Genomic DNA, 19,715 nt, shown 5'->3' with positions numbered 1-19,715 from the left:
GGGTTTTTTTTTTATGGAGGCAACAATTCAATCCATAATAACCACTCAGTTGCATAAGACACCGGACAAGTGAGTTAACCTTCATCGGTAAAACGGGCCTACTAATTGCACCTACTGCATTTGGGTGATGGAGACAGGGTCCCTGGCAGAAAAGAAGCACAGCCCTTGCCCCTTATGTGAGCTATACAGATATTGACGTGAAGAACGCTGGAGGCTCTGCTCATGAGCATGGGCCTTGGAACCAGGCTGGTCGGGGTCTGAGCCCTCACTCTGCCGCTGGCTGGCAGTGGCCTCGCACAAGTGGTTGAAACTGAGACGGATCTCAAGATACATTTTAAGTATTATACAACAATGCACACCAACTCCTTAGCACACACTGAGCTCTCCGTGAATGTCAGCCGCCACAGGCAGGGCTGAGGTAGGGCCTGACAGCGTCACCTTTGTCTCAACTGTATCTTGCAAATTCTTCAAGGTAGTTGCTTGAACTCAATAGTTAATCACAGCAGCAGGGAACAAGAAATGAGATCCAAGAGGAGACCGTGCTGGGATTCCTCAGGTAACTTCTCTAACAAAAAATTATGTCTTTTTTTTTTTTTTTTTGGAAACAGGCTCTTGCTCTGTCACTCAGGCTGGAGTGCAGTGGCACGATCATGGCTCACTGCAGCCTTGATCTCCTGGGCTCAAGCAATCCTCCTACCTCAGCCTCCCGAGTAGCTGGGACCACAGGCATGCACTACCACGACTGGATAATTTTGTATATATATACATGTATACGTATAATATAACATATAAAAATATATATATACACACATACACACATATTTTAGACAGTCTCACTCTGTCACCCAGGCTGGAGTGCAGTGGCACGATCTCAGCTCACTGCAACCTCTACTTCCCGGGTTCAAGCAATTCTCCTGCCTCAGCCTTCTGCGTAGCTGGGACTACAGGTGCACACCACCATGCCCAGCTAATTTCTGTATTTTTAGTAGAGACAGGGTTTCACCATGTTGGCCAGGGTGGTCTCGATCTCTTGACCTTGTGATCTGCCGGTCTCGCCTCCCAAAGTGCTGGGATTACAGGCGTGAGCCACCGCGCCGGGTCTAGAATAGAAATTTCTTCCAAAAAGATACACAAATGCCCAATAAGCACATGAAAAGATGCTCAAAATTATTAGTCATAGGGAAATGCAAATCAAAACCACAGGGAGAGTTCTACCAGTGGAATCTGATGGTGTGATGTCTCACAGAAAGTTCTCCACTCCCAGACATGGGTCCCTCTGCTTCCTGCCATGGGAGCACAGATATAAGCATCGTGGGAAGGTAAAGAGCTTCCCTAAGGATGACCCTTCCAAGCTGGTCAACGTCACAGCCTTCCTGGGATACAAGGCTGGCACGACCCACATCACACGGGAAGTCGACAGGCCAGGATCCAAGGTGCAAGAGAAGGAGTTGGTGGAGGCCGTGACCACTGTGGAGACACCACCTATGGTGGTTGTGGGCATTGTGGGCTACGTGGAAACCCCTTGAGGCCTCAGGACCTTCAAGACCATCTTTGCTGAGCACATCAACGATAAGTGCAAAAGGCATTTCTCTAACAACCGGCAGAAATCTAAGAAGAAGGCCTTTACCAAGTACCGCAAGAAATGGCAGGATGAGGATGGCAAGAAGCAGCTGGAGAAGACTTCAGTAGCATGAAGAAGCACTGCCAAGTCACCCGCGTCACTGCCCACACCCAGACGCGCCTGCTTCCTCTGTGCCAGAAGAAGGCCCAGCTGATGGAGAGCCAAGTGAACAGAGGCACCATGGCTGAGAAGCTGGACTGGGCCCAGGAGGGGCTAGAGCAGCAGGTACCTGTGAACGAAGCGTTTGGGCTGGACGAGATGATCGACATCATCGGGGTGACCAAGGGCAAAGGCTACAAAGAGGTCATCAGTTGTTGGCACACCAAGAAGCTGCCCCACAAGATCCACCGAGGCCTGTGCAAGGTGGCCTGGATTGGGGCACGGCATCCTGCCCATGTGGCCTTCTCCATGGCATGCATTGAGTAGAAAGGCGACCATCAGCACACTGAGATCAACAAGAAGATCTATAAGACTGGCTAGCGCTACCTTACCGAGGATGGCAAACTGATCAAGAACAATGCCTCCATGGACCACGTCCTGTCTGACAAGAGCATCAACCCTCTGGGTGGCTTTGTCCAATATGGTGAAGTGACCAATGACTCTGTCATGCTGAAAGGCTGTGTGGTGGGAACCAAGAAGCGACTGCTCATTCTCTGCACATCTTTGATGGTGCAGACCAAACGGCGGGCTCTGGAGAACACTGACCTTAAGTTCACTGACACCACCTCCAAGTGCGGCCATGGCCACTTCCAGACCATGGAGGAGAAGAAAGCATTAATGGGACCACTCAAGAAAGACCGAATTGCAAAGGAAGAAGGAGTTTCATGCCAGGAACAGGTTCTGCACCTGGTGGGGCCTCAATAAAAGTTATCTTTAAAATATTATTAATTTTAAAAAACCACAGGGAGAGACCACTTCACACCACTAGGATGGTTATCATTCAAAAAAAACAAAACTGAAAATAGGCTGGGCACGGTGGCTCATGCCTGTAATCCCAGCACTTTGGGAGGCCGAGGTGGGTGGATCACCTGAGGTCAGGAGTTCAAGACCAGCCTGGCCAACATGGTGAAACCCCATCTGTATTAAAATATATGTATATATATATTCAAAAATTAGCCAGGCATGGTGGCTAATGCCTGTAACCCCAGAGTCTGAGGGATGAGAATCGCTTGAACCCAGGAGGTGGAGGTTGCAGGAGCCAAGACTACACAACTGCACTCCAGCCTGGGCGACAGAGTGAGACTCTGTGTCAAAAAAAAAAACAAGAAAAAACTTGAGGCCAGGCACGGTGGTTCACGCCTGTAATCCCAGCACTTTGGGAGGCTGAGGCGGAGATTGAGACCATCCGGAGATTGAGGTCCGGAGATTGAGACCATCCTGGTTAACATGGTGAAACCCTGTCTCTACTAAAAATACAAAAAATTGGCCGGGCGTGGTGGCAGGTTCCTGTAATCCCAGCTACTCGAGAGGCTGAGCAGGAGAATGGCGTGAATCCAGGAGGTGGAGCTTGCAGTGAGCCAAGATCGCACCACTGCACTCCAGCCTGGGTGACAGAGCGAGACTTGTCTCAAAAACAAAAAAAAAAAAACAAAAAAAAAAAACAAAAAAAACCCTGAAAATAAGTATTGGTGAGGATGATGTTAGGAAATTGGAACGTTCACGCATTGCTTTTGGTGGATATGTTAAAATAGTGCAACTGGTGGCTCCTTAATAAGTTAAACATAGCGTTTCCATATGTCCCAGCAAATGCCACTTCTAAGTATGCATCCTGAAGAGTTGAAAACTGAGGTTCAAACAAAAGCTTGTACACGAATGCTCATAGCAACACTATTCGCAATAGCCAAAAGGTAAAAATGTAAATGCCCATCAACTGATCAATGGATAAAGAAAAATGTGGCTTGGTGCGGTGGCTCATGCCTATAATCCCAGCACTTTGGGAGGCCGAGGCAGGCAGATCACTGGAGGTCAGGAGTCCAAGACTGTCCTGGCCAACACAGTGAAACCCTGTCTCTACTAAAAATACAAAAAGTATCTGGGTGTGGTGGTAGGCACCTGCAGTCCCAGCTACTTGGAAGGCTAAGGCAGGAGAATCGCTTGAACCCAGAAGGTGGAGGTTGCAGTCAGCTGAGACTGCGCCACTGCACTTCAACCTGGACGATAGAGCAAGACTCCATCTCAAAAAAAAAAAAAAAAAAAGAAAAGAAAATGTAACTTATGCATACAACAGAGTATTATTCAGCTATAAAAAGGAAGGAAATTCTAACACATACCATAACACGGATGAACCTCAAGAACATGATGCTAAATGAAATGAACCAGTCACAAAAAGCCACATATGGTATGATTCTATTTCCATGAAAAGTCCGTACAGAGGGAAAGTAGATTTGTAGTTACCAGGGCTGGGGGGAGGGGGGAATGCGGGGAACTGCTGAATGGGTATGGGTTTCCTTCTGGAGTGATGAAATCGTGTGGAACTAGAGAGCAGTGATGGTTGCACAACATGGTAAACGTACTAAAGGCCACTTAACTGTATACTTTAAAATGGGTAAATGGTGAATTTTGCATTATGTGAATTATATCTTGATAAAGAAAAAGAAAAAACAGAAATAATGAAGACTGTTCCCTCCCTAACAATAAATATGCTGTTTGGCTGGGCACGGTGGCTCACGTCTACAATCCCTGCACTTTGGAAGGCTGAGGTGGGTGGATCACTTGAGGTCAGGAGACCAGACTGGCCAACATGGGGAAACCCCATCTCTACTACAAATACAAAAAAATTAGCTGGGCATGGTGGCGGACACCTGTAATCTCAGCTACTTGGGAGGCTGAGGCAGGAGAATCACTTGAACCTGGGAGGCTGAGGTTGCCATGAGCCAAGATTGCGCCACCGCACTCCAGTCTGGGTGACAGAGCAAGACTGTCTCAAAAAAAAAAAAAAAAAAAAAAGAAAAAGAAAAAGAAAAAGAAAAGTAGGCTGTTCTCATAAACCAGGAGGGCTGAGTACTGAAACAGTGAAACATCCAGAAGAATGTGGGACTCAATGGGGTTCTACTGCTCCTCCCTTTCCCCTAAAAGAGCAATCCACCTTTATGCAAGTCTGTAAATGCAGTCTTCAATCACCTGGAGAATTCCTGATATAGAGCTGTACAACCAAAGAATTTGCAAGCCCTTATTTCCTTTTTAAGGACCTTAGAAACATTTATCCACCCCAGCCAGCACGAGGCCGTAACATTTACATGTCGTAAATATGCCTTGCAAAAGACCAGCAGCTTACCGGCTAAGCTGTAAGAACTGCTTATCTCCAGCATGCCTGATAGCCATCTGTGGGGGCTGCAGGGTCAGGCTGCTGAAATTCCTTACTCACCCCAATTCCCCTGGCGTGTTTGGCCTGGGGAGCTGAGATCTGCAGAGTAGAGTGAGACATCTCCTAACTCCCACCTAGCACTTGGGCTCTAAACTCAGGTCCCGTCCAAACAGCAACAGAGCCAGGTACAGTTTCTCTAAGCCCAAATATCATCTACCTACATCGTGTAGTGGTCATCTGAGTACTTGAAGGTCCCTGTGTCACTTTCTTTCTGGGAAAGAAAGGATGGGAAAATATAATGCTCCCATCTACAGGTCACTTATATAGAGGTATGGTTCCTAACCTTTTTGGCACCAGGGACCAGTTTTGTGGAAGACAATTTCTCCACAGATGGAGTGGCAGAGGGGCAGGAGGGCGGAAGGTTGGTTTCAGGATGAAACTGTAGATCTGCTGTTGTACCACCTCCGATCCTCAGGCATTAGTTTGATTCTCATAAAGAGTGGCCAGGCTTGGTGGCTCACGCCTGTGACCCCAGCACTTTGGGAGGCCAAGGCAGGTGTATCACTTGAGGTCAGGAGTTCGAGACCAGCCTGGCCAATGTGGCGAAACCCAGTCTCTACTAAAAATACAAAAATTAGGCAGGCGTGGTGGCACATGCCTGTAATCCCAACTACTCAGGTGGCTGAGGCTAGAGAATCGCTTGAACCTGGGAGGTGGAGGTTGCAGTGAGCCGAGGTTGCGCCACTGTACTCCAACCTGGGCAACAGAGTGAAACTGTCTCAAAAAAAAAAAAAAAAAAAGAGTCTCATAAAGAGCATGCAACCTAGATCCCTCGCATGTGCAGTTCACAACAGAGTTCATGTTCCTAGGATAACCCACTACCACCACTAACCTGACAGAAGGCAGAGCCCAAGCGGTAACGCCCGCTCATACCGCTCACCTCCTGCTGTGCATCCCCGTTCCTAACAGGCCACAGACTGGCGCTCATACCGCTCGCCTCCGGCTGTGCGTCCCCGTTCCTAACAGGCCACAGACTGGCGCTCATACCGCTCGCCTCCGGCTGTGCGTCCCCGTTCCTAACAGGCCACAGACTGGCGCTCATACCGCTCGCCTCTGGCTGTGCGTCCCCATTCCTAACAGGCCATAGACTGGTACCGGTTAGCGGCCTGGGGGTTGGGGATCCCTGATACAGAGGACAAGGTCAAGCCCACATTTGACCAGTTTTGGTTTTCCTAGATCTGATTCCATACACACACACACGCACACACGTACGCACGCACAAGCACGCACCTGCATGCACATGCACACACACACAAGTTCTGGGCAGATTTCAATATTTATTTCAACTTCTATTCTTCTAGGAGTTACCAGACAGCAGTAAAAGGATCAAAAAAGTAGATCAAAGAAGAAAAATAAATAAAAATCCTAAGGAGTATACAAAGAACAGTCTTTGAATGCCTAATTTGACAATTTTAAATTGTATCTTATCTAGACATAAATATTGTTAAGAAAAAGACTGTTTAACTACATGAACACCATATATAATTTTATGCTCAGAAAAAGCTGGAAGGAGGTACATACATTGATAGGTTAACAGTGGGTAACACTGGAGGACAGAATTATGAGTGGTTTTTTTTCTTTTCTGTATTTTCTAATTGTTGTAATCATCATTGTATATATAATGGTATTTCTTTGAAATAATATAAAGATTATACTGTATAATATGTAATAATATAAAGATTATAAAATACAAATAATATAACCATGTAATTTCTTGTAATAATAAAAAGACAATTATGTCCCCACCTCCATGCAATCCAAATAGGATACACCCAACATACCTTGTTGAGTTTGCCAAGTGAAGATATGAGATCCGCCCATTCACTCGAGGACTCAAAATTTCTCAAAGCCTTTTCAATCACTGAAGAGTAGCTTCTGTATCTGTAATCATTTAAGAGCTCCTGCTCTTCTGGATCCATCTTACATTCTCACAGCAGAAAAGTATCTAAAAGCAAACCAAAAAATAACCAAATGAGAGAGCCATTCAGGGATACAAATCATTCCCAACCCAGAGCTACAGAAGACAGGTGTCCACAAACACTACTGTGCACAAACTCACTGGGCAATCCTGTTCAAATATTTAGCAAGGCTTCTGGGCCAGGCACTGTGGGAGATGAAAGATAAACAGTTCCCACCCTCGTGGATTCTGGGGGAGAACAGGAAACAGGAGTAGACAGCGTAAGAGTGCTAGGGCTCCAAGTAATTGACAAAACTAATTCCAGGATCAAAGCTCCAAAGCTGCTAGACTATATGTTGTCGCCAGCCGGTAATTATGAATGAGCACAGCCCCTCCTATCATATGACATTTTTTATTTTATTTTTTATTTTTTATGTTTTGGAGGCAGGGTCTTACTCTGCCACCCAGGCTGGAGTGCAGTGGCATGATCATGGGTCACTGCAGCCTCGACCTCCTAAGCTCAAGTGATCCTTCCTTCCACCTCAGCCTCCCAAGCAGCTGGGACTATTGGGATGCGTCACCATACCTAGCTGTTTTATTTAAAGTGTGGCAGGCATCTACCCAGCATGCCTTGTTCTCCTTTTCTGTACTAAGGGAGCACTGGTTTTGTTCACAGTAACACTATAATTCCCAGACTCCCTTGCATCTAGGTGGCCATGTGATAGCTCTTGACCAATGAGATGTCAATAGAAGCTGTGGGTCAAAAAGGCAATTGGAAAGGAGGCAGACTCCCTGGCATAAGCCTTTTGCCCTCCATTCTTCTTCTTTCTGCCTGGAACAAAGGCATGATGTTGGAGTGAAGCTACATCTTGCAACTGTCATGAAACATGCACAAAAGTCACAAACTAACGATGGCTGAGTGGAATGACAGAGCCCCTGCAGCCCCAGATGGCATGGTGAAGGTACCACACGCCAACTCTGGATGCTGTAATTCTGGTGTATGTTTTCTGCATATAACAGCTGTTTAAGCCTCTGTTCAATCAGGTTTTCTGTTATAGCCAACCACAATCCTAATTGATATATGAGGACAAACAGTATTTCACTAGTACGCTCAGTCTGAAAGGAAAGACAAATACAGAGCAATGCTATACAGTTAAACACGAGTGAATGCAGTTAGCTGGGTAGATTGCTAAACAAGTTGGATGTAGTCAATCAAATAAAAAGGCAAATATGGTAAATGGAAGAAACTGAACTGAAGGTACAACACGTTCTTTAAGCTTGAGTCTTTCATTTACGGGCCAGTACAGTTATAAAAATTTCATGAAATCTCATACTTCAATATCCAATCACTCCAGACCCAATCCAATCTTCACCAGGCCACCACTACTTTCTTTCCTTTTTTTTTTTTTTTTTGAGACAGAGTCTCACTCTTGCTGCCCAGGCTGGAATGCAATGGCACAATCTTGGCTCACTGCAACCTCTATCTCCTGGGTTCAAGCGATTCTCCTGCCTCAGCCTCCCAAGTAGCTGGGGCTACAGTCACGTGTCACCACACCCGGCTAATTTTTGTATTTTTAGCACAGACGGGGTTTCACTATGTTGGTCAGGCTGGTCTTCAACTCCTGACCTCGTGATCCGCCCACCCCAGCCTCCCAAAGTGCTGGGATTACAGGCATGAGCCACCATGCCTGGCAACCACCACTACTTTCAAGTCACCAATGGCAGAGGTCCTTTCTGTTTCCTCACTTTACCTCTCAGTAGCACTCTGCGGCAGACCACTTCTTCTCCAAGCAGCCTAGCAGCCTCTGCTTGGCCCACATACTCCTCTGGCCCCTCCAGCCCCAGAGCTTGTTTCTCACCTACCTCTCTGAAGTTCTTTCCTCCTCCTCTACCAACTGCTAAATATATTCCCTGGTGGCCAGGCATGGTGGCTCACACCTGTAATCCCAGCACTTTGGGAGGCCAAGGCAGGCAGATCACTTGAGGTCAGATATTTGAGACCAGCCTGGCCAACATGGTGAAACCCCATCTCTACCAAAAAATAAAATTAAAAAAAAATAGCTGGGCATGGTGGCACACACCTGTAGTCCCAGCTACTTGGGAGGCTGAGGCATGAGCATTGCTTGAACCCAGGAGGTCGAGGTTGCAGTGAGCCGGGACTGTGCCACTGTACCCCAGGAAGGGTGACAGAACAAGACTCTGTCTCAAAAAACAACAAAAAAAAAAGAAAGTGAAGACTTTGGAAGGTGATTACATCATGGGATTAATGCCCTTTTAAAAGGGACACTAGCTGAACAGAGTGGCTCACATCTGAAATCCTGGGAGGCCAAAGCAGGTGGATCACTTGACTCCAGGAGTTCGAGACTAACCTGAGCAACATGGTGAAACCCCATCTCTACAAAAAATACAAAATTTAGCAGGGTGTGGTGGTACATGCCTATAGTCACAGGTACTCAGGAGTCTGAGTTGGGAGGATCACTTGAGCTTGGGAGGTTGAGGCTGCAGTGAGCCATGATCATGCCACTGCACTCCAGTCTGGGCAACAGAAGGAGACCTTGTCTCAAATAAATAAATTAAATTAAAGAGACCTGAGGGAGCCTGGCTGTTCTTTCCACTGTGAGGACACAGCTAGCAGGCCCTACCAGACACTGAATCTGCCAGCACCTTGATCTTGAACTTCTCAGCCTCCAGAACTACAGGAATACATTACTGTTACTTATAACAGAAATACCTAGTTTACACTATTTTGTTGGAGCAGCCTGAATTAACTAAGACAAGCATCTATCAACAAAATATGGTCTATCCACAAGGGAATGCTGAGGCAATGGAAAGGAACCAGGTACTGATACGTGCTGCAACATGGATGCACCCTGAAAACACACGCTCAGTGGAGGATGCCAGACACACAAGACTAGACATTGTAAGATTCCACTGATATGAAATGCCCTCCACAAGCAAATCTAGAGAGATGGCAGTAGGTTAGTGGCTGCCTGGGTGCAGTGAAAACAGGGACTAACTGCCATTGGGAATGGCGATCTTTCTGAGGTAAGGCAAATGTGCTAAAATGGGATGATGGCGATGCTTGTACAACTCTGTAAATGTATGAAAAAAATCACTGAAATTATCTGGGCACAGTGGCTCATGCCTGTGATCCCAGCTACTCCAGAGGTTGAGGTAGGAGGACTGCTTCTGCCCCGCAGCTTGTGACCAGCCTGGGTAACATGGCAAGACCCTGTCTCAAAGACAACAACAACACTGAATTACATACTTGAATGAATTTTATGAGCTGCAAATTATAGTGCAATAAAGCTGTTTAAAAAAATAAAAGTAGGTCAGGTGTAGTGACTCATGCCTGTAATCCCAGCACTGTGGGAGGCTGAGGTGGGTGGAACATGAGGTCAGGAGTTCGAGACTAGCCTGGCCAACATGGTGAAACACCATCTCTACTAAAAATAGAAAAATGAGCCGGGCATGGTGGTTGTAATCCCAGCTACTCAGGAGGCTGAGGCAGGAGAATCACTTGAACCCGGGAGGCAGAGGTTGCAGTGGGCTGAGATCGCACCATTGCACTCCAGCCTGGATGACATAGCGAGACTCTGTCCCAAAGAAACAAACAAAAAAACCCCACTAAACTCTCAATTCCATCTGCTCAACATGCTCCTTCTCCAGTCTTCCCTTCTCAGAAAGTAGCCCCTTCACCTGTGGGATCATTCTGGACTCTTCCTTCTCTTCACCTGCCACGCTCAACCCCAGTCCTGTTTGTCTCCTCTTGCTAAACACCTGTTGACTCAATTCCTCTCCATCTCCGCCGCACCGCAGTCTGGGCTGCCTGTTCCCTGCATGTTTGCAGAAGCTTCCCAATGATTCTCCCACACTTGCCCCTTTCCAGTGCCTTTACACACAGTGCTCCAAGAATCCTTTTAAAACACAATGCATACAACTGCCATGTTTAAAACTGTTTCCATAAAGCTTCAAATAAGGCTGGGCGCAGTGGCTCACGCCAGTAATCCCAGCACTTCGGGAGGCTGAGGCGGGTGGATCACCGGACATCAGGAGTTTGTGACCAGCCTGATCAACATGGAGAAACTGTCTCCACTAAAACTACAAAAAATTAGCCCGGTGCGGTGGCACATGTCTGTGATCCCAGCTACTCGGGAGGCTGAGGCAGGAGAATCGCTTGAACCTGGGAGGTGGAAGTTACAGTGAGCTGGGATTGCAGCACCACACTCCATCCTGGGCGACAGAGCGATACGTTGCCTCAAAAAAAAAAAAAAAGAAAAGAAAAGAAAAGGAAGCTCAAAACAGAACCAAACAACCCCTTTTCCAGCTTACAAGACTCTACCCACTTCTCACTGCACCCTCCAACCCCAGGGCAAACCCATCCTGCCACAGAGCCTCTGCATTCATGCCTCTCTGCAAGAATATACTGCACCTTGCACACCCAGCCACAAAATAAGACCGTCTACTCAAGATTCCTGGGAGGGCCTGTCCCTTTTTCTGAAATAACTGCCTTCACACGTTTTGAAAATATTAAGGAAAAGATGGTAATGAGAGCTGGTAGTTTGTTCCTTTTGCCAAGTAAAGACTAAGTTGATATATCCAAACAGTCCATACTATATTTTTTCCAGAAAATTCACAGTTCTGAAACCCAGCATCTCTAAACCACCGCAATACTCCAATGGGGCACAGTCTGTTCACTCTTCTAAGTGTCTAAACATGGGAAAGAAACATAAATAAGACAAGGTCCCTACTCTCATCGTTCACAGCCTAATAAAAGTGGAAGTACATGGTCCCTACTCTCATCATTCACAGCCTATTAAAAGTAGAAGTACCTAAATACATAATTCCAGTTTAATGTGGCTCACATTAAAATACCTAAATACATAATCTCAGTTTAACATGGCACACATAAGTGTCAGAGGGTGGAAAAAGTGACCTTGCTCTTTTTAACACACATAAGTGACAGAGGGTGGACAAAACGACAGAGTCTGATGATAGCAAGAGGAAACTCAGCCACTGGCAGAGGAGTCCTCAAAGTTCAGAGGTGTGGGCGGCTGGAGTTACCAGGAAGAGGACTGTGATAAGGTGTGTATTGACAATAAGGTGTGTATTTAGAAGGTGGAGGGCAAGGGACGCCACTGCTCATGACAAGGAGGGCATCAGCCAGGTAAGAGCAGGTAGCTGGAGCAGTTCAATGTTATGGTTGGCCATATGAAGAAAGTGCTATTTGGTGTAACTACCAGCACAGGTGAGAAGTTTGGAAATTGTCATTTATGCAAGCTCCTTTATTTCAAAATAAAGGAGTGGTATGCTACCAAGCAAGTCTTCTGGGCGAGCTTGGAAAATTCACCATTTTCCAAGAAAATGCATGCATTTCTTTTTTTTCTTTCTTTCTTTTTTTTTTTTTTTGAGATGGAGTTTCCCTCTTGTTGCTCAGGCTGGAGTGCAATGGCGCAATCTCAGCTCACCGCAACCTCCGCCTCCTGAGTTCAAGCGATTCTCCTGCCTCAGCCTCCTAACTGGGATTACAGGCATGTGCCAACACACCTAGCTAATTTTGTATTTTTAGTAGAGATGAGGTTTCTCCATGCTAGTCAGGCTGGTCTCGAACTCCCAACCTCAGGTGAACCTCCTGCCTCGGCCTCCCAAAGTACTGGGATTACAGGTGTGAGCCACTGTGCCCGGTCTCCTTTTTGTTTTGTTTTTGTTTTTTGAGGTGGAGTCTCGCTCCTGTCACCCAGGATAGAGTAAAATGGTGTGATCTTGGTTCACTGCAACCTCTGCCTCTCGGGTTCAAGCGATTCTCCTGCCTCAGCCTCCCAAGTACTGGGATCACAGGCGCCCACCACAATGCCTGGCTAATTTTTTAAAAAATATTTTCGGTAGAGACGGGGTTTCATCATGTTGGCCAGGCTGGTCTCGAACTCCTGACCTAAGGTGATCCATCCACCTTGGCCTCCCAAAGTGTTGGGATTACAGGCATGAGACACCGCACCCGGCCTCATGTATGCATTTCTTTTCTTCTTTTTTCTGTTTTTGTTTTTTTTTTTTTTAGACAGAGTCTCGCTCTGTCGCCATGCTGGAGTGCAGTGTCGCCATCTCGGCTCACTGCAACCTCTGCATCCTAGGTTCAAGCAATTCTCCTGCCTCAGACTCCAGAGTAGCTGGGACTACCAGCACGCACCACCACGCCCGGCTAATTTTTGTATTTTTAGTAGAGACGCAGTTTCATCATGTTGGCCAGGATGGTCTTGATCTCCTGACCTTGTGATCCGCCCCCTTGACCTCCCAAAGTGCTGGGATTACAGGTGTGAGCCACCTCACCAGGCCGCATGCATTTCTTGATGCAATACACGAGTCCTGTGAGACGGGTATTAGGAAGTCAGGCCATTCGGAAAATTGCCCAGGTCACACACCCAGCAGCTGGCAGAACCAGATTCGAGCTCAGGGAAGTGAGATAGTACAGGGTCTCCAGTACATTATGCTAGTGATAAAATTATTGGTTCAGTCCTTAAATAGCTCTTTTGCCAATGATCTTGCAATCTATCCTAGATATGTCTCCTGTGAGAGACTGAACAGTTCAGTAAAACCGACAGTTATACAGCCTATAGATAACTAGACACACAAAGAAGTAATCACATAAGAAGTGTATCTACTCAGATACCTTAAAATCGAAAATGTCAGCAAGAAATCTCTCACTTTACCCATTTTTAATTTCACAGAAAATCAAATTCAGGGTTGAGCACTGTGGCTCATATCCGTAATTCAAGCACTTCAAGAGGCCGAGGATGAAGGATTGCTTGAGCCCAGGAGTTTGAGAGCAGACTGGGCAACACAGTGAGACCTTCGTCTCAAAATAATAATAATAATAATAATAATATAGAAAAAGAAAAAAACAAGTTCAAGAGAAAAACCAACTGCCAGATCCCAAAAAAGTTCACTGTAAATATGTTTATATGAAGGAACATTTCTGAGTTCGATGAAAATGAGGACACAGTGACCCTACCACATAAGCAAAAACATTTAGCAACAGATAACAGATATGTACTATTAGTAATAAAATGATAACGATCCTTAGTCTACAGCACAGAAACACTCATCACCAATGGTCTTAACTGTGGGACACACTGTTTTGAATTTGGTCTTTCAGAGTGGTAATCAAATTGTACTGGAAAAATTTTAAGCCACCTAACGCCAGGAGGCTTGTGGGGCCGGAGGCACGGTCTTCCATCACCTTACCAAAAAAATCCTAGCAAAGTCTTCCCAATTGCGGGGCTGCAGTCGCGAGTGTGGGGCAACACCTGCGGGTAACAGTCCACGCGAGCAGTCGGGAACCCCGCAGGGCGCAGGGGCCGGAGCGCGCACTGCGGCCCGGATACCTTCTCCTGAGGCCTGGCTGGAAGACTGGGGTCTTCCCCGACGAGGAAAGCCCTCAGTTCTCACAGGTCCGCGTCCCCAGTCTCCTCCCCAGCCAGGACCGCACGAGCAAACAAAGGCTGAGCGTCTCGCTGTGGGCCCGCCCCGGGAGAGCGCGCGGGCCGCGATCCACCCCTGACCTGCACCTGCCGCCCCGCTCGGTGAGGGCGTGGCCGGCATCACATCCTCCGCGCCAGGGTCGGGTAACCCGAGGGGACCCCACCCAGTCTCCCAGCTGCTCTCCGGGTCTACGGCCCCGAGCTCCCCGCCCCTGCACTGCAGCAGCGCGCGCCGCGGGCCCGGGCCGCGCGCCGGGAAACCACCTGCACCCCGAGCCGCCCCACGGCGCCGCCCAAGCCCTCTGGACCTGGGGAAGGGCCCGCGGGCCGGCGGGGAGGAGACGCCAGGCTCCTCCGGCTTCGTCCAGCGGCTGAGGACTGGACGCCGGGCAGGGCGCGGGCACGACTTACCCGCGGCAGTGGCCCTGTTGGCGGGCGCGCTCACGTGCGGCGCGGAGGAGCCCGCCGAGCTGAGGGAGAGAGACTGGGCAGGGGCTGCGGCGCGGCCGGGAGCCAGAACCACCGATAAAGCGCCGCGCCTGAGAACCAGCAGCGGCTGCTCTTCCTTACTGCGGGGGTCGGGGCGGAGCCTGGAGGCGGGGCCTCGGCGCCTGGAGGCGGGGATGGAAGGCGGGGCTGGACGCCTGGAGGCGGGGTTAGGGGGCGGAACCTGGAGGTGGGCCATAGGCACGCGGGGGCGGGGTTTCCGCGGGCCGGGCGGAACTAGAAGACTGGGCCTGACCCATGGAGGCGGGATCAAGGGCGGGGCCTGGAAGTGGGCCGTCGGTACAGGGGCGGGGCTGCGGCGGGCAGGGCTGGGTTGGAAGGCGTGGCCTGACTCATGAAGGCAGGATCGAGGGCGGTGCCTGGGGGATGGGCCATAACAGCAGGGGCGGGACCTGGGCGGGCCGGGCTGGACTGAAAGGCGAGGCTTGACTCATGGAGGCGGGATCAGGGGCGGGGCCTGAAGGTGGGCCATTGGTGTTAGGGCGGGGCTTCGGCTTGGGAGCAGAGCTTGGGGAGGGCCCCGGCGTGCTGGGGCCATTCAGTCGCCACAGCCGCGGAGTGAGGGCCGAGAGTCTTCCTTAGCTTCCCCGCCATAGGCGTCGTTTCGTAGCCGGGCTGCTCCGGGGAAGGCCTCGTACAGGTGGGTAGGGCGGCGTCTGCGCCTCACCTGGGGACCCCCGACACAACCGAGTGGAAGGGGACAATGGTCAGTGCCCGCCCAAGGTCGTCCGGGTGTGCATCGGCCCTCGGAGGTGCTTTGGAGTCATTCACAGAAACGGAGAAGCGGGGGCTCCTCGAAGGGTGCGCGGCACCTGGTTCACCCCATCTTTTCCTTCTGGACCACGTCCAAGCCCTCCACACACGCTTGGGGCGCAGAGGTCGCAGAGGGCGCGGCCGGCTTAGGACCCCCGCTAAGTTGCCTCAGCCCGCACGGGCCTCAGGTTTCCGACCCCGGGCGACGGGAGAGATGAGATCATTTCTACCTGGACGGAGCTTGTCACGTGGGCTGTGGCTCAGGAAGGAGACCTTGACGTCAACCTTAGAAAGCATTCATATCTCCAGACAATCCCAGCCCCTGCCTGCCGTCCTCTCGAGCGCTGGGACCTGGACGGTCCGGTCCGACCGCTTCAGGACTGGACGCACCTGGATGGTGCTTGTTAGGCAGTGCAAGGCCTGTCCCCACCCAGCTGTGGCTCCAGCCAACCCGAAGCGGGCCACTTGTGGATGAAGGCTGTCATTTCTGCAGTGGCGTCGCTCCTTTTAACCCCCGAGCGTCCTTTAGAAATGTTCAGACCAGGTCTGGAGTTCGTGAAGGCGAGGCAGGAGTCAATGAGCTTGGGAGGTGGGGGAGGTATGAGCACGTGGAAGTTGTTTAGGACACTTTGTGTTTATGCATGTTTCTAGGGAAGGGGTATATTATCAGATTCCAAAGTGGATCTGTCACTTCCCTGGAAACAGTAAGAATATTTTAATAGTTTGGGATGCTGGACCTGTGGCCCAGCCAGGCTGCTGATTCTGATTTTGTCTCCATTTGGCGTATACCAAGTGCCCCAGATGTAAATCCTCTCACGGTCAATTTGAGGAATGCTCTTACGATAGAAGCAGAGAGAAATGAAAAGATTGGGCCACAGTTAGCAGGAAAAAAAAAATTAATTTCATGAAGATTGATTTCCTAATGAGAATATGATAAACTGGTTTTACAAAAGCAGCAAACAAAAACAGCAAAAAAAAAAAAAAAAAGAAAAAGAAAAAGAAAGATGGCAAGCAGGTGATTTTTTTTTTTAAGTTTCTGCAAATCCTAGTCACACTCAACACTGCACTGAACAGAGATGAAAGAACTGCTTTACACTTAACATTAAAAAGAGAACCAGTCTATTTGTGCCAAAGCTACCATGCACATACAATTTTTACCTTATATTCATATACCACCTATCTGTAAAGGACTCTGGATGTGTGTGTGGGGGGTGGGGTTAATTTAATTTTGACAAATTCATTTGTAAATCATTAAAAAAACTCAATTTATAATTGGCAGTATACTGTCAATTACTGTATACTGTGTACAATATACTGATACTGACAGGATTGACAGTAAATGTATAACATTGAGATTTGAGTATTCTGGCCGGGTGCAGTGTCTCATGCCTGTAATCCCAGCACTTTGGGAGGCTGAGGCGGGCGGATGACCTGAGGTTGGAAGTTCAAGACCAGCCTGACCAACATGGAGAAACCCTGTCTCTTCTAAAAGTACAAAATTAGTTGGGTGTGGTGGCACATGCCTGTAATCCCAGCTACTCAGGAGGCTAAGGCAGGAGAATAATTTGAACCCAGGAGGGGGAGGTTGTGGTGATGAGCCGAGATGGCAAAAAGGTGCCACTGCACTCCAGCCTGGGCAACAAGAGCAGAAACTCTGTTTCAAAAAAAAGAAAAATGTATCACAGAAAAGCTGATATGGAAAGAACCACTGGCTTCCTCTGTTGTCTAAAAAACACATTGTATTAGCCAGGCGTGGTGGCACGTGCCTGTACTCCCAGCTACTTGGGAGGCTGAGGCAGGAGGATCACTTGAAACCGGGAGTTGGAGGTTGCAGTGAGCCGAGATTGCGTCACTGCACTCCATCCTGCGCAACAGAGTAAGACTCTGTCTCAGAAAACAACAAAAACAGTATAAAACAAACAAAAAACACATTGTATGAGATAATCCATTTAAAATATGCTGCATTTAAACCATATTTCATTTCTCTATGGAAAAGTTCACATATAGGCTAACTTGGGGATCTATTAATAATAACCATATGACTTACACTTTAACCATAATCTAATTTACACTTAGATTTAATGTATCATCTCCCTTAGTTTTTACACCAAAAGAGTTACTACTCTCTAGACTCAAAAGTGAAGCTGGATCTGCCAAGCACTAGAGACCACAGGACTTTGTAGTCAGTCCTGGATATGATCTTGGCTTTAGCTCTGAGATCTTGGGCAAGTTAATTAACCTCTCCAAGCCCTTATTTCTTCATTTGAAAAATGACATTGATTCCTACCTTAAAGGATGCAGTGGTTTCAATGTGTCCCCTAAAGTCATGTATTAGAAACATAATCCCCAAGCCAACAATGTTGCAAAGTGAAACCTTCAAGATCATGAGTGAAGACTCGGCCCTCATAAATGGATTAATACCTTTATCAGTGGAGTGGATTCCTGATAGAAGGATGAGTTTAGCTTGTACCTTGTGAGCATTCTCTCGCCGTTTTCTGCCTTCTGCCATGGTAGGGACACACCAACAGGCCCTTGCCAGATGCTAGTGCCGTGCTTTTGCACTTCCCAGCCTCCAGAATTGTGAGAAATAAACTCACTTTTTTTTTTTTGTTTTTTTGAGACAAGTGACAGAGTCTCACTCTGTTGCTTAGGCTAGAGTGAAGTGGCATGATCATAGCTCACTGCAGCCATAAACTCCTGGGCACAAGTGATACTCCTACCTCAACTTCCCAAGTAGGTAGTACTAAAGGTGAGCATGATCACACCTGGTTAATTTTTAGTTTTTGTAGAGACGGGGGTCTCTCTATGTTGCCCAGGCTGGCCTTGAACTCCTGGCCTTAAGTGATCCTCCCACTTTGGCTTCCAAAAGTTATGGGATTATTGGCATGAGCTACTGTGCCCAGGCAAATTTATTTTCTTTATAAATTACCTAGTTTGTGATATTCCATTATAGTAACACAAAATGAACTAAGGCAAAGGACTATAGTCAGAATTACCTAAAACCATGTTGGGAAAGCATTAAGCAGGACATATGGTCTAATTTGCCATAGGTTCTCAATTCATGATTTTTTTCTCCTTTTGGTTCCAAGCCCAGTTGTTTGTTTCCTACAGCATACAGTGAACCCCCAACATCTGAGACAGGTCTCGGTTAATTTAGAAAGTTTATTTTGCCAAGGTTGAGGATGGGCAACCATGACACGGCCTCAGGAGGTTCTGACAACATGTGCCCAAGGTGGTTGGGGCACAGCTTGGTTTTATACATTTTAGGGAGACGTGAGACATCAATCAATATGTATAAGATGTACATTGGTTCAGTCCGGAAAGGTGGGACAACTCCAGGCGAAGGCGGGACAGCCGGAAGCATGGGGGGGCTTCCAGGTCATAGGTAGGTAAGAGATAAATGGTTGCATTCTTTTGAGTTTCTGATGAGCCTCTCGAAATGAAGCAATCAGATATGCATTTGTCTCAGTGAACAGAGAGGTGACTTTGAATAGAATGGAAGGCAGGTTTGCCCTAAGCAGTTCCCAGCTTAACTTTTCCCTTTAGCTTAGTGATTTTGGGGCCCCAAGATTTATTTTCCTCTCACAATACTATAAAACATGTTAATGTACTTCTATTGGTTAGGCTCCTTTTGATTGCAAGCAACAACTACCCAATTCAATGTAGCTTATGAAAAAGGAAAATATATTTTAAGGATACAAGGGTATCTTGGAGCATCTCTGAGAACTCAAGATTTCAGGAATGATCTAAGGACAGGGAAGGGAGTTTCTCTTTGGGCCAATTCTTTTTTTTTTCCCCCCCCAAGACAGGGTCTCGCTTTGTCATCCAGGCTGGAGTGAACTGATACAAACAGGGCTCGCGGTAGCCTCCACCTCCCAGGCTCAAGCAATCCTCCTGCCCCAGCTCCCCAAGTAGCTGGGACTACAGGCATGTACCACCAAGCCTGGCTAAGTTTTTTATGTATGTTGTAGAGACAGGGTATCACCATGTTACCCAGGCTGGTCTCAAACTCACGAGCGCAAGCCATCCACCTGCCTTGACCTCCCAAAGTGCTGCGATTGGAGGCAGGAGCCACCACACCTGGCTTAAAAGCTCCTC

At 47.9% G+C, this 19,715-nt stretch overlaps 1 protein-coding gene and 1 pseudogene across 2 annotated transcripts in view; one reads left to right on the top strand and one right to left on the bottom strand.

Moving 5' to 3' along the window:
• The window catches only part of DOP1B (DOP1 leucine zipper like protein B), a 122,573-nt gene extending 107,642 nt beyond the window's left edge, over positions 1-14,931 (bottom strand). Inside the window, exons 1-2 of one of the 2 annotated variants that reach the window (XM_071095690.1) lie at positions 14,769-14,931; positions 6,767-6,930 (exon numbers count right to left, since the gene is read on the bottom strand). In XM_071095690.1, the coding sequence (XP_070951791.1) occupies positions 6,767-6,904 (138 nt within the window). In that variant the 5' untranslated portion in view covers positions 6,905-6,930; positions 14,769-14,931. Of the gene's footprint in view, positions 1-6,766; positions 6,931-7,120; positions 7,208-14,768 lie in introns of those variants that run through there. The other variant, XM_071095691.1, reaches the window with a different exon arrangement.
• Positions 1,236-2,485, top strand: LOC105472662 (large ribosomal subunit protein uL3-like; annotated as a pseudogene).
• Positions 14,932-19,715: the final 4,784 nt, after the last annotated feature.

This window comes from Macaca nemestrina, chromosome 4 (assembly GCF_043159975.1).
Source record: "Macaca nemestrina isolate mMacNem1 chromosome 4, mMacNem.hap1, whole genome shotgun sequence".
Lineage (NCBI taxonomy): Eukaryota > Metazoa > Chordata > Mammalia > Primates > Cercopithecidae > Macaca > Macaca nemestrina.
This window is presented reverse-complemented; position numbering and strand designations above follow the sequence as displayed.